The sequence below is a fragment of the Haemaphysalis longicornis genome, unplaced genomic scaffold (assembly GCF_048455015.1).
Source record: "Haemaphysalis longicornis isolate Haplotype H1 unplaced genomic scaffold, Haemaphysalis longicornis Haplotype H1 scaffold_2, whole genome shotgun sequence".
NCBI lineage: Eukaryota > Metazoa > Arthropoda > Arachnida > Ixodida > Ixodidae > Haemaphysalis > Haemaphysalis longicornis.
Genome location: NW_027526295.1, coordinates 259,576,579 through 259,589,018, shown reverse-complemented (window position 1 = coordinate 259,589,018; position 12,440 = coordinate 259,576,579). Strand labels below are relative to the sequence as shown.

The 12,440-nt window shown below is 45.2% G+C and overlaps 1 protein-coding gene across 4 annotated transcripts in view; it reads right to left on the bottom strand.

Annotated features, from left to right (window-relative positions):
* Window positions 1–5,437: 5,437 nt before the first annotated feature.
* LOC144170480 (uncharacterized) overlaps window positions 5,438–12,440 on the bottom strand; it is a 99,075-nt gene continuing 92,072 nt past the window's right edge. For 3 of the 4 annotated variants that reach the window (XM_077700312.1, XM_077700313.1, XM_077700311.1), the window contains exons 27-30: window positions 11,122–11,207; window positions 10,899–11,031; window positions 9,470–9,568; window positions 5,438–7,800 (exon numbers count right to left, since the gene is read on the bottom strand). In XM_077700312.1, the coding sequence (XP_077556438.1) occupies window positions 7,453–7,800; window positions 9,470–9,568; window positions 10,899–11,031; window positions 11,122–11,207 (666 nt within the window). In that variant the 3' untranslated portion in view covers window positions 5,438–7,452. The remainder of the gene's footprint in view (window positions 7,801–9,469; window positions 9,569–10,898; window positions 11,032–11,121; window positions 11,208–12,440) is intronic. The other variant, XM_077700314.1, reaches the window with a different exon arrangement.

Sequence of the window (12,440 nt, the reverse complement as noted above, 5' to 3'; positions counted from 1 at the left end):
TCACGATTGTCACGTGACGCTCCCTCCTAAACTTTTTTCCTCCATGCTCGAGCCGTCGCTGTCATGTGGTTGCCTCGGCGAGCGACTTCGGATCAGCGACTGCGGATCCTAGTCGCGTCGCTCGTCGTGTCGCTGGATAAATCGCTCCATGTGGTTAGCGCTTATCTTGCCTTCATCGAAGTACGTTTTGTTTCTTCTTTTCGTCGGCTACAAATTTCGCGGTGCCACATTACCCGCTCAGTCATACGTCCTTCGACTGTGGCATGAGAAACGTCAGGTGCGATCACGTATTGCCTGCTCTTTCACTGAACACGCCTAGTACACTGTAACACGGCTACCACAAAAACGGGAGGATTTCGGCTTCGTTGTAGCTCGTAAACGTGTTAATGCATAGTGAAGAAAGCAAATCCCAAAAACCGCTTAACAATCCAATTGTCATGCCAAGCCCAAGCCAAAAAGAAGGTCTTCCCATGAGCCCCCATGACGACATGGCTTACGAGGCGCAGTTTCCTCTCTATTATACTTACTATTATACTTACTTCCTCTCTATTATACTTACTAAGCGACGACAGCCGCCACGACGGAACGCCGTGTGACTCTACTTGGGTCCAGCGGTGCCAGCTACGACGACAAGGCGAGCCCCTAAAGTGCTCTGCGCTTAAAAGTTTATACTTGGCCTACTAGCGCTTAAAGGGACCCTGCAACACTCTTTGAGCAGTGCAAGTAAACCTGCGCGACGTTTAGATTACACTGCCAGGAATACCTGAGCCAAATATTAGACGTGCACGTGAAGCGGTGAGCACGCAAATCGATTTGAAAGACGCGGAAAAACCAACCGCTCTCTCTTCAGTTGTCCTCATTATGCAACCCCTGGCATGGCCTAAGGGACGTCACATAGGCCATGGATGCCCGATCGGCTGTCACTGGTCAACTTCGCGGCTAGATTCTCCCATTTCCGTCGTCGTCATCGCTGTGTACGAACCTCTTCTATGCCTGAACCTGTAGGCACAGTTTTGCCGTTTCTTTTGTGTTTTGAGTGCGCGCGGAGTTTGAGTGATGAGCCCAATACTTCCCTTTCAACGGGACCACTCGACTACAAACGTTTATTGCTTCAAAAACGCCCTACCAGACCGAGCGCGCACTTGCGAGCAGGCACCCATGCCTGCTTTTTTGTGGCACCAGACCGGAAGTAGGCCCCTCCGCGTTGCGGAGAAAAGGAGGAAACTACCCGCCATGTGATATATCGAAGGCCGCCGAAGAGAACGCCGCGAGCCGCCCCCCTCTCCGGGAGAGAGCGCGCAGCTCAGCTTTCGTCGCGTTGTTCGTGGTCGAGTTGAGAGGGAACGATTATGCGCGATTTCTCATCGCGCGTAGTTTCGTTAATTGTGAACGGATTTTCATAATTTTTCCGGGAGGAGATTTATGGGACAATAGACTTTATCCCAAAATACATTACTAGTAGTCGATGGCAAGTGTTGCAGGGTCGCAGACGGACGTGTCGCGAGCATCGACCCCAAATAAGCCACATCGCTGTTCGGCACACAGGGGTGAAATGATTTGGCTTGCGGCAGCAAAAGAAAAGCCTGGACTTCCGAACGTTTCCTTCCTAACTCCTGTTAGCGGTGTCGGGCACTCGGCGAATCCATGGTCGCACGCAGTACAAAGCTGACACGGCTACAGGCGCGGAGATTGGGGTCCGGTCAGGAGGCCAGGGCGGATGGTGGACTTGGGACGGGAAGCGGCGGGTGATGTCTATCAAAGGTGCGCCGCTGCAGAACACTTGGGTGGTCAAACTGCCCTTCCTCGCGGACCTCCACTTGACTGTTCAGGAAAGCCAATATGTCCTGCACTCACCTCGCCCTGCATGACGAGTCCACCACTCCATCCGAAGTTACAGCTGAGGAGGACTCTTAACCTGCTGGCCATACAAGATTCCGAGGTGCTGCGGCAAGATTCTAATAAATATGCGATAGAGGACCACTGCGCACTCCGTTGTCGAAATCCTCAGATATAGTCTCTTATCATTGTCTCAATTATCGGCCTAGTTGTTTTAAGTGCGGAGCACTTGAGTGACGCAGCTTGGCGTGGTAGCTCGTCCACGGTCACGGTATCTAGACATCACAGCAACGCGGCGTCACGCAGCGAAACAGAGTCATGCGGCATCACACACCCAAAACAGAGGCTTCGAAAGCTACCCGCTTGTCTGTCGATTCAACCTTCCCGCTAAAAGATAAGAGGATAATTGAACAAAAGTTTTGTAGAGGCAGAACCGTTCGAATCTCCTGGAACCGCTGGCACTGGTAATACATGTACCCAATATTTAGCGCAAACAAAAGTGCAGGTACATTGGAGGAGAAATATATCTACTTAACCGGCAGTTAGGAGTGAACGTTTGGTTAGCTTTTACGATATAACCGAATAAACGTTACTGCGGAAGAAAAAAACCCGGTGTTAACAATGGTGCAGAAAGGCTACGGCACGTGCGAGATGAAAGCCAGTACAAAAGAAGCAGAACTCCTGCTCGTGCAGTTCCAGGCAGAACATGAAACAAAAACTAAAGAAAACAATGCTACCTTTCCCAGGAGAAGGCGCGCGAGCGCTGCGAAGGCGGGAAAATTTGATTTTAGCTAACAAACCTCTGTTGGATACGATAAGAGAGGGGTGAGACAGGAAGGGAAAGAGCGTGAATTGTGGCAATAAAGTGCTCCGCTTTCACGTCAAGTTGCATTACTTTTTTATCTGTTTTGACAATGCCGTGCTATTTTCAAAAACTGTTACACAGCCAGGTGTGTTACACTGCTTTGCCAAATGACTGTGCTGATTCCCACTCACTGATCACTTGTGCTCTGGTTTTTAGCACCTCCTAGTTTGACCCACGTATGTTTCCGCCGGAGGGCCAACATATACACGACACCCGTTGCACATCTGACAAATTTGCTCGGAATGGTTCATCGAGCACGCGTTGTGTCGCTGGGAAGCTAATTTCCGGTCGACCCTACAGCACTATTTTCTTCATTCCTTTAAGAGCAGAGAAAACGATATCGACGGAGTACCTTTTTGCCACGTTTTTTTTAGTTATCGGAGAGCCGGTACTTATAACTTATGACAACAGAGTATCTTTTTCTTAGCAGTGGCGGCTGCGTCACGGAACCTGTCGGCTCTTTGTTATCTCATTCAAAAATCAGGCCTTAAGGTTCGCCCATGACTTAAAAAACGTGGCAAAAAGATACTCTGTGGATGTGGTTTTCTCGGCCCCAAATAAATTGGGCAAATTGTGCAGCAGTGTCGACCGAAGATTAGCTTCCCAGGCTACGAGGTCAAAGATTGTGTGCTGGATAAACCATTCCGAACCATTTGTGAAATGCGCAACAGGTGTCGTGTATATGTTGTCACTTCGGTGTGGACACATATGCGGGGGTCAAACTCGAAGTGGCCTAATAAACCCCAAGTTGTCAGAGCACTAGCCAGTACAGAGGGGGAGTCAGCGTAGTCATTTTGAAAAACACTGCAGCCCACATGCTGTGTACCATTTTTTGAAGATACCACGGTGTCGCCAAAACAAAATGATAAAGCACCCACGGAGATAATCGAGGCATACCATCTGCCGACCGCTGCATTAGTATGCCCTCCGTGGTGCTACATGACCAAGAATTCGCATATCCAAATGTGCAAATGACGCTTGTGCAGACATACCAGTGATTGTGTTTCATTTTATTTATTTGTTGCTATGATTCAGCGCCACGTGGGTAACTCATGTATGTGTACAAGCCAAGTTTCTTTCCGCAATAAATTAGTTCTGAGGGCAGCGCTGTCCTGTCTGTTTCTGGTTCTTTTTTGCCGGGTTTTTTTGTCGCGCTCAGCTTTAATCATGAGCGAAGCGGATTGACTGTAAATGGCTGCGTCAAAGTGGATCAACAATTCCTGCCAGCTTTGCCGGTCGCAAGGAAAGGTAGAGATCTGCGGCCTGGGCAGCGGGCACGGTGAAGCGAGGAGAGCAAGGGTGACAACGGGAGGGACCGCTGTCTGGCGCAAATTAGCACGATTGTCCATAGCCCTCGTTCGGGCAATCTCCGGTTAGGAATTCTCGAAGACTGGCGGTAAGGATTCTTGGACCTTGCCGCAAACTCGACTCGAGTGCGAATCCCCATCGCCTTGGCGCCGTACTCTCACGATGCCACCAGGTCCACGTCGCATTCTGCATCACTGAGGCCCTTCTGGATGTGGTGGTACAGGCCTTTCATTTCCTTATTCGCAAGGTTGTGAGGTTCAGCGGCCCGCGGGGAGCAGCGACAGTCGTGGCGGAGTTCAATAATGCGTACTTGATTGTTGCAAATCCTTTGGTAACATCGGGGCCAGCAGCACCACTGTTGCGGCGGAGCCTGTCCATGGCTGAGGAGGCGCCGAGACTAGGCGGAGCCAAGCATGAGTTTACGCAGCGAGCAGCGTTCGAGGACAAGGCCCTCCAAATCAGCTAGATGCAAGAAGATCTCAGGCATACCGTTCCTCGATGCCCGCGGCGCCAAGTGATATCTCCTCGTGTCTTCTCGCTGCGGAGTTTCGGAACTAAGATTTTACGGATGGGACGTATAAAGGGAGACAGTGAACACGTGCGCTGATCGCGAGCCAACTTCCCGAGGGTAGGTTGTGGATAATGATAAAATATCATGCACCCCTCCGTCTGATGATGACGATGGTTGAAACCGAGGCGTTCTCTTCAGCAATTCCTTATTTGCCGTGTGAGTTTGAACTTTGACTCGCAGAAGGTTGGAACTTTCACTCGTTGAGCTTTCACATTAACTCGCACGCAGTTTGGACTTATTATCACAGCGGCTTTGACTTTGACCCTTCACCATTTGATTTCGCAAGAAAAATCTTCGCGTTCAACCCTCGTCGTCGCTAGACGTGGGGGCGCATAATTTTCCTGCCTAGTTTTGCCCCTCCACGCACCGCTCTCCAAATCCAAGATATTTCAGCCATTTCGGATGGCGCTGTGGGATAGACGTCGGCTGCTTAACGCGAGCGACCCAGGTTCCATTCCGACCACGGGAAGCGCTTTTTTTCTTTCACGTCACCCACAATCATCATCAAAGTCAGACAAAGTTGGCTTTCCTGCAGTGTGGGTTTTTGACGCGACTTACGCCGCCAGTAAGACATAGAAAGCTTCGCTTTGTTAAAATAACGGTTGGCACGGGCCTACCTCTCTCGGAGTGCTCGGGCAATCGGCTTATTAGAGCAGCGAACAGGAGATTGACTCTCTGACTGCCTTTATACACGTCCCTTCCGCGACAATAGCCACTGTAGCTAAGAATCAATCCCGCGACATTAAGCGATTCCCGGGAGTGGTTTTTGCTGTAGTATTAAAGGCCGACCAGTGAAATCAAAGAAGACATCACATTGTTCGCAGTAGCAAACGTTCCCAAAACCAACAGCAGGCCGCTTTACGCGTAACAGGTGGAGTTTATTTTCAATGAATGTGACACGAACAAACAAAGAACTTAGGATTAATACATCACAAGTACATTAGAGTCCAAGCCCAAGACGCTTAAAAAAGCATATCCGTGGGGCTAAAATAAAAGCACAAGTTGACTAGCACACCGTACCTAGAAACAAGCACTCTCACACGAAACCTCCTTCATTGCCGACATCCACTTACTTGAAACACAGCAATTGTGAAAGTGAAAATTATATTATGTACATTTGTATCCACTGACCACCTTTTTCGAACGAACAGGATAGAGAACACAAGCCAGCCAGAACAAAACACCACTATTGAAACCCTGACTAGAGTTGCATCGAAGTGCGAGACGAACGCTGCGCTGACCCTGAGGAGAGAAATGACTGAAGAAAAATATAAGGTTGTAGCAAAAGATACTTGGCCGTTTAATTGGTTTCATTTCAATAAGTAAGCTGATATTGCCAATAAAACCTTTCACGCTCGGTCAAATGGCGGCGATACGAAAAGTTCTTTTGGCTTGGATTAAGATGGTGTTCGTATGAGGCCTAACATTTTTAATAGAGAAAAATAACAATCATCGGTTTTGTATTATGCCGCTTGAAGCAACAGTTTTTTTTATTCTTGCGAAGCACAACGGTTGACCGATAGCTTGAAAAGCATTTAAGATAAAAACTAAAGCGTTACACTCTTGGTCATCGCAAATGGTGATAGGCTGCGCAAACAGTCTTTTTGTGATTCCTAGAAAGCCCTACAATCGACTGATAGCATGAAAAACATTTAACAGAAAACAAAGCGTTACACACGTGGTCATAGCAAATGGTGATATGCTGTATATTCATATATATTTCTTTGGACCTCTTGAGCCTTGTATATATAAGGCTCACAGTGAATAAAAAAAACAGAAAACGCACAACCTCATGTGTTGTATGCCTCCGTAAAATTTGAATGAAGAAGGCTTCATAAGATACAGTTTGCGTGATAAAGCATTAAAAACGTCGATATAATGTAGATACAACAATCTTCGGTATCTTTCTATTTAGGCTTAACTTGCGCTCATTGCATTGTAGGAACATAACAAAAAATAATGCCGTTTCGAAAATTATCATTTGATCGAAGCTCTCCGAAAACGTAATTGGCCACCGCCACGGCCTACCGAGCTACGTTGCTATTTTTTTTCACAATTAAAAAATATAATTAGTTATTTTCATGGCACTGAACATATCTTTCGCTTCTTCTGAGATTTGTTACAATACAATCCCCAGAAAAGTACAGAGGTGTAGGCGTCAATGCTATCGCAAATGTACATCTAAGAGTACGAACAAGTACCGTTTGTGACTGCCACCCTGCATCATTTCGGACTAATAAGGTTGTTAACATACCAAATCTTAAGAAACCTCCGTTGCCGGTGGTTTCATCCATGGTCACATCTTTTTTACAGCCCTGTTTAGTTATAAACATATGCTGCCTGAGAGGATTTGAATCAACGAGCATGAAAACACGACATTATGAATGATTTGGCACCGCCCCACTGCATAAAAACCTGGTAAGGAATAGCTCGTCTAGGTTGTCAATATTTTAAAACATTGCAGTGTGCTCCGTATGCAGGATATAGAAGGACCCAATAGTTGTAGTGATCAGGTCAAGATTATGCGAGATAATGGAACTACCGGTACTTAACCAGCGTTCAATGGAGAACTGGTCTATATTTCCCTTCTCTGCGATAGTCCTTTTTTATTTCAAATAGTATTGGATACATCCTCAGACTGTGCACTCGGGAAAAGAAATAACGACATCGATGTGAGGATGCCTTGAGATCATTAGTGCACATAAAGCCGAAATGCATCTAGGAGTGCTAGTACGAGTGCAGTTTTGTTTTTGTGCAGGATTTTAAACAATTTTAACCATTGTGCATGATGTTAATTTTGAGTTTACGCTACGCAACGCAGCCTCAGCTTGGCGGGGCCTGTTTTCCATCTGAAGGGTCACCGCAGCGCTCGTCACGCAACGAAGCTTCTGTTCGGTCGATAGGTGGCTAAGAATGGTTGCCCGAGTGTGTTGGAGGATCCAGGAACGCCTCCGTCAAGCACCGGCTGAACGCTGCTGTCGTCCATCCTCAGGATGTACCGGAAGCGAGCTCCTGGCCACCACTGGAGGCGTGCGCACGGCCTGATGTCACTCGCCGCGTCGTCACTCTCCATGCCGAACGACTGCGAGGGTTGTTTAGTATCGGCTTGGGAGCCGTCCTTGAAAGAAGATGATATGGAGGTAGAGTTCGATGAGAATGAGATTGGGTACCAGGTGGTTTTTGACGATCCGGTCCCGGAACCCGAAGGCCGCGACGAGATCTGTGAAGAGAAAAGGAGCGCGCCACTGTCACCCCGCTGTTCACCAAGTCGTAGCATGCGTTGATCGTGCCTAAACTGAGATTTGGTCTTACGTGTTTGTATTCTTCGTGGTCCGCTGCGTGCGCAAAGAGAAATTTTTTTCCCTTTTCGTTGATACCGGCAACATTGAATAGCCCAAGTTTAATTAGGTAAAACATGCCACTTTGTTAGGATATAGCAAAAGTTTTTTCATGCTAAACGTCACTGAAACGTTATCCTATGTGGTGTGTTGTAAAAATCTACACAAATCAAACATCGCTGGCCTCACATTCAGATCGTAAATACTATACCTCCAAGATTACACCTACAAGGCTGGACAGTTTGCAATGGCAGACCATTGCAAACCGGACAATGCATAGATGTCTATGCCATCTATAAAATAAACACTTAGTAGCATGTCTGGAACCAACAATGATGTTGACTTCTGAAACAGTGATAGGAAGGAGCGCGGGGTGATAAATGTAGCATATATACCGATAAAATGCTGCCTACTTTTTCTTTTTACCTGTCGACCATGAAATAGCGTAGTCTAGTTTGAAGTTTGAAGTTTACTTGTTTTTTATAGGAGAAAGAGGAAGCTGCGACAAAAGGTTACGAGGCCTGACAAGTTCTCGGCTCATTTTTATTACGCTTAGCAGAAAACTTGACTGTGCATGCCTAGTGTGAGCGACACTGGGATATTCCTTGAAACGCGTGCCTTAGCTTTAGCAAGCTTGTGGCATGTAATCCTCTTTTTTCTCACCTTGCACACAAGCACTACTTTAAAAACAAAGCTAACAATTGAAAGAAAGCTTACTACCAGAGGAAGAAAATAATTCTTAGCAGAAAGCTTCATTTACCACTTTTTTATTTAAAGCATAACCTACTTTTTGCAAAAACAAAGCTACTTCCGCCCTTTCTATAGGGGGGGGGGGGTCTCGGAGAAATATTCTCCATTTTCATACTCAACAGTATAAAGTTTTGTTTCTTTGGAACCATTATTTTTAATTAAACAAATGATACACAGCAGGAACCAATGGCTTAAGCAATGTTTTTTATTTGTTTGTCTGAAACTGTTGCCATAATTTTTTGACAATAAAAATTTTGCTCAGGTCGCCTTATAATGAGCATTACCCTACAATATACGCTAAGACTGCTCGACTGTCTACAGAGATGCAAGCATGATGCAGCAATGTTAAAGGTCAATCACCATTAAACGTTTTATTCAGTGGACAAAGATGTTTAGAGCACTAGTTGGATTTTTTTCCGCTGTTTATTAAAGCATGTAATTGGCTTGCTGAGCAGTACCTTTTGCAGGGGCCCAAGTTACAATAATAGAGTGAGCTAGTTCAATGTTGTCTACCTACTGACGTGGTGAATTGAACATAAACAGCAACAATGCCCGAAATATCCCAAACTGAATCTCCTAACATGCCACACACATAATTTATATCAAGAAAATAAATTCCTAAATAGAAGGGAAATAGAGCATTGCATAGATTACATTTGAATGCTCACTCACTCAGCCTAGCTGTCTGGCTTACTTTGAGTCATTTCGTTTAGTTTTTCTTTGACAGTTCGGCATAATGAGTTATACAGGACCCTTAAATTCTTTCCTAAAGAAGGATGTATGAGCGAATGGTCTACTCACCGAGCCCTTCACCATGCTTCCTGTTGAGACGACACTCTTGAAAATTGCTTCCCGTGTTTTCTTGCTCATCATCACGTGACAAATAAATATTCCCAATCCCTGTGAAAAAAAAATAAGTAACTTAAGGCGATATTAGATGCTTTCTGGAAGTATTGAAACATCTTTGAAGAAGAAACTCAGTGCACCAAAAATCATTCGCGATTTTTTAATGAAGTTTAAGTTTGTAAACTGCCTGATGACCAGATCATTTGGAAGTTTAAAATGTTGATGTTTCAAGCTTCTAAGCAGAAAACCACAGCAACAAGGTCCATGTTTTCTTGTTTTCACACTTTTATTATAAATATTTGCTGAGATTACGGCGAGTTACGTTCGTTCCTCCTTGCTGTTGCACTGTTTGTGACTGAATGTCAAGATCATTTCTTCGTCGCAGTTTGATGCGCTTAACAATTTCATCAGTGCTTGCTCATACAGATATTTTGCATAGGTCGTTCTGTGACATGAAGCTCATGTGTGTGTGTGAATGAGCACTTCGTTTTCTTAAATTATCAGTTGGTAGCATGTCTTTTCGGTGCATCCCTTTTGCTTCTTTTCTACTGCTCTCCATAATGGGTACCTTGACATCAAGACACGGGCCACACATTCAGGGGGCCTATATGTCAACAGCGCAAAATTTATTGTGTATTAGAAAGGACTACAACGGCACTTACTAAATAGGCGAGCGTTTTTTTTCTTCTATTTGATCAGATACTTCAAAATACACAGTTTTTAAAGATTTGCGATGGTATAGATGGACCCTGACACACTCACTCAAAGTTTTGCTCTCGTTTTTGCACGTTATGTCCGCATTAGGTGGCTTCGTATTCTAACACTACCTTTATAGTAGTAACACGTTGATAAAGGACCACTTTCAAGAACAATCAAATTCAGACAAATCAGTCTATGCGTGCAAAACGTGTCTGCCTCTCGGAGTTAACATCTAATAGATATTTCCCTCTGACCTACACAGTAGCTGCAATAGTGCTTCCAAGCAGGGTTAAAAGGAAAAAGCTTTGAGACCTTTTTGTGGTCCCCCAGTGGCGTCCATCTTTTTAAAAAGACGGAATAAATAAATACTACGCTCTAAAACACAATTGACATTAACAATACAACATTCAGTAGATATTAAGATGAATTTACCAATGACGAGTCGCTTCTAGGTACAATAAATGGACAAGTTTTTGTGGTTTCCGTTACCATTTTTAATAAATACTTCTCACAAAGGACATTTCAGTCAAATTAGCTTATTTTTTAAAATTTCCACCGCCATCCCTAAGACAAGGAACATAGCGGTGAAAGTATTTTAAAAGCATCTTCTCCTTTTAGCAAGAATCCCTTCGACCAGTACGATGAAATACTACGTTTTTATTTAGACACCAACATTTTGACCCACCTGGAGAGAGTTGAATATCGTGAATAAATAGGCACCAGTCAAGTGCATCGTCTCGGTTCCAAGCATAAGGAAACCAAAGAGCCACGTGACACCAAGTATTGGCAGAAGGATGAATGTCCCGCGGACCCAGTTTCTAAAGAACAAGAAGGAAACAGCAATGGTGAATTAAATACCCTTATCCCGGCACAGGAAGACAATTTTGAGAATACAAAGCGTTACTCACTGCACTTTTTCGGCTGTTGACTTTTCAACCACGAGGCGCATGTGAGACATCTTCCACAGCACAAGGAACAGTGCGCCCAAGTTCAGCTGCGCAAGAGTAACAATGACGACAACAAAATAAATCATTGCACTGCAGGTGGCATACAAAATCAAAATAAAAAAAGGTGTTTTGAAACTCTCAGCATTTATAATTACCAAGGGGTGTTCTTCTGAACGAACATGTAGCTGTTGTGCAAGATGTTTGACCACCCAGCAACTACACTGCCTTATTTTTCTATATACTCGGTTATTCAGTTAATGCTACTTAGGCTCTAATAGCGTGGGGCACCAACGAACATGTATTCATTGCTTATATTTACTTTTCTGCACTCTTAAAAATCGCCGCAGGCGGGCTTCACTACAGCACTTCATAGCAACCAATCATCCCGACCAGATGTGCACATTTGGTCAATGATGAGGCCCAGCATACGATTAGACCAGAAAAATGGCCGCGTATCTGCTCCTTTCGTTGCAAATGTCGTAGAAAGACAATAATGGACTGGCGCCCCTGTCAAATAAATGCCTCCCTTCTCTTTCCGCCCACCTCTCATGCTGTTCCTCTCCCGTCTCGTTCCTTCCACGATAACACGCTAGAGCTTCGCTCAAGTCCGTTTAAATTTACCGCGTTCCACTGCTCCAAGTCGACTGTCTCGATGCCAGCGCTGCCGTGCGGTGGAGACGCGCGTGAATCGAGGCACCCTACTAGAACGTTTATAGAACCACGTTGCCCTACTGCACGAGCGTTTCGAGCGGAACGTGGAACCTTTCGTTGCTGTTGCCGTTTGATTGCTTAAATGCCGCCAGGAGCTATAGTAGCGCGGGCAACAGCAGGCGACGTTTTTATTGGAGTTGGTGAAGTATTTCATTTGCTATCGCGAAAACCAAGCAACCATAATTTCTTAAATAATTTAATACTGCAAATAACACTTATGTATTGATTTTCTTCCTTATATTTGCATAATGTCCTGTTCTTGTCAACAATGTTGACAAGTATGAGCAGTGACACCGGACTTGGACGTTTTGATTTAGCTGTGGGTATATAAAAATACTGCGCATCTCCTTTTTCACTTTGGCCTGATGGCTCAATCGAGTCTCCAGGCAGTGGCATGTATCCCCTGTTGTGGCGCGTCTGTAAAATGGCCATATAGCGCCTGCAGCATGAGCTGCTGGCGTTGAGCGAAGAATCTTTCCTCGTGCGTTGGTCGACTCGCTTCATCAAGGTCGCCAATAACACCGTGCAATAGTGTATCGTGCCTTATTAAGAAGGTGTAACACTTGCGT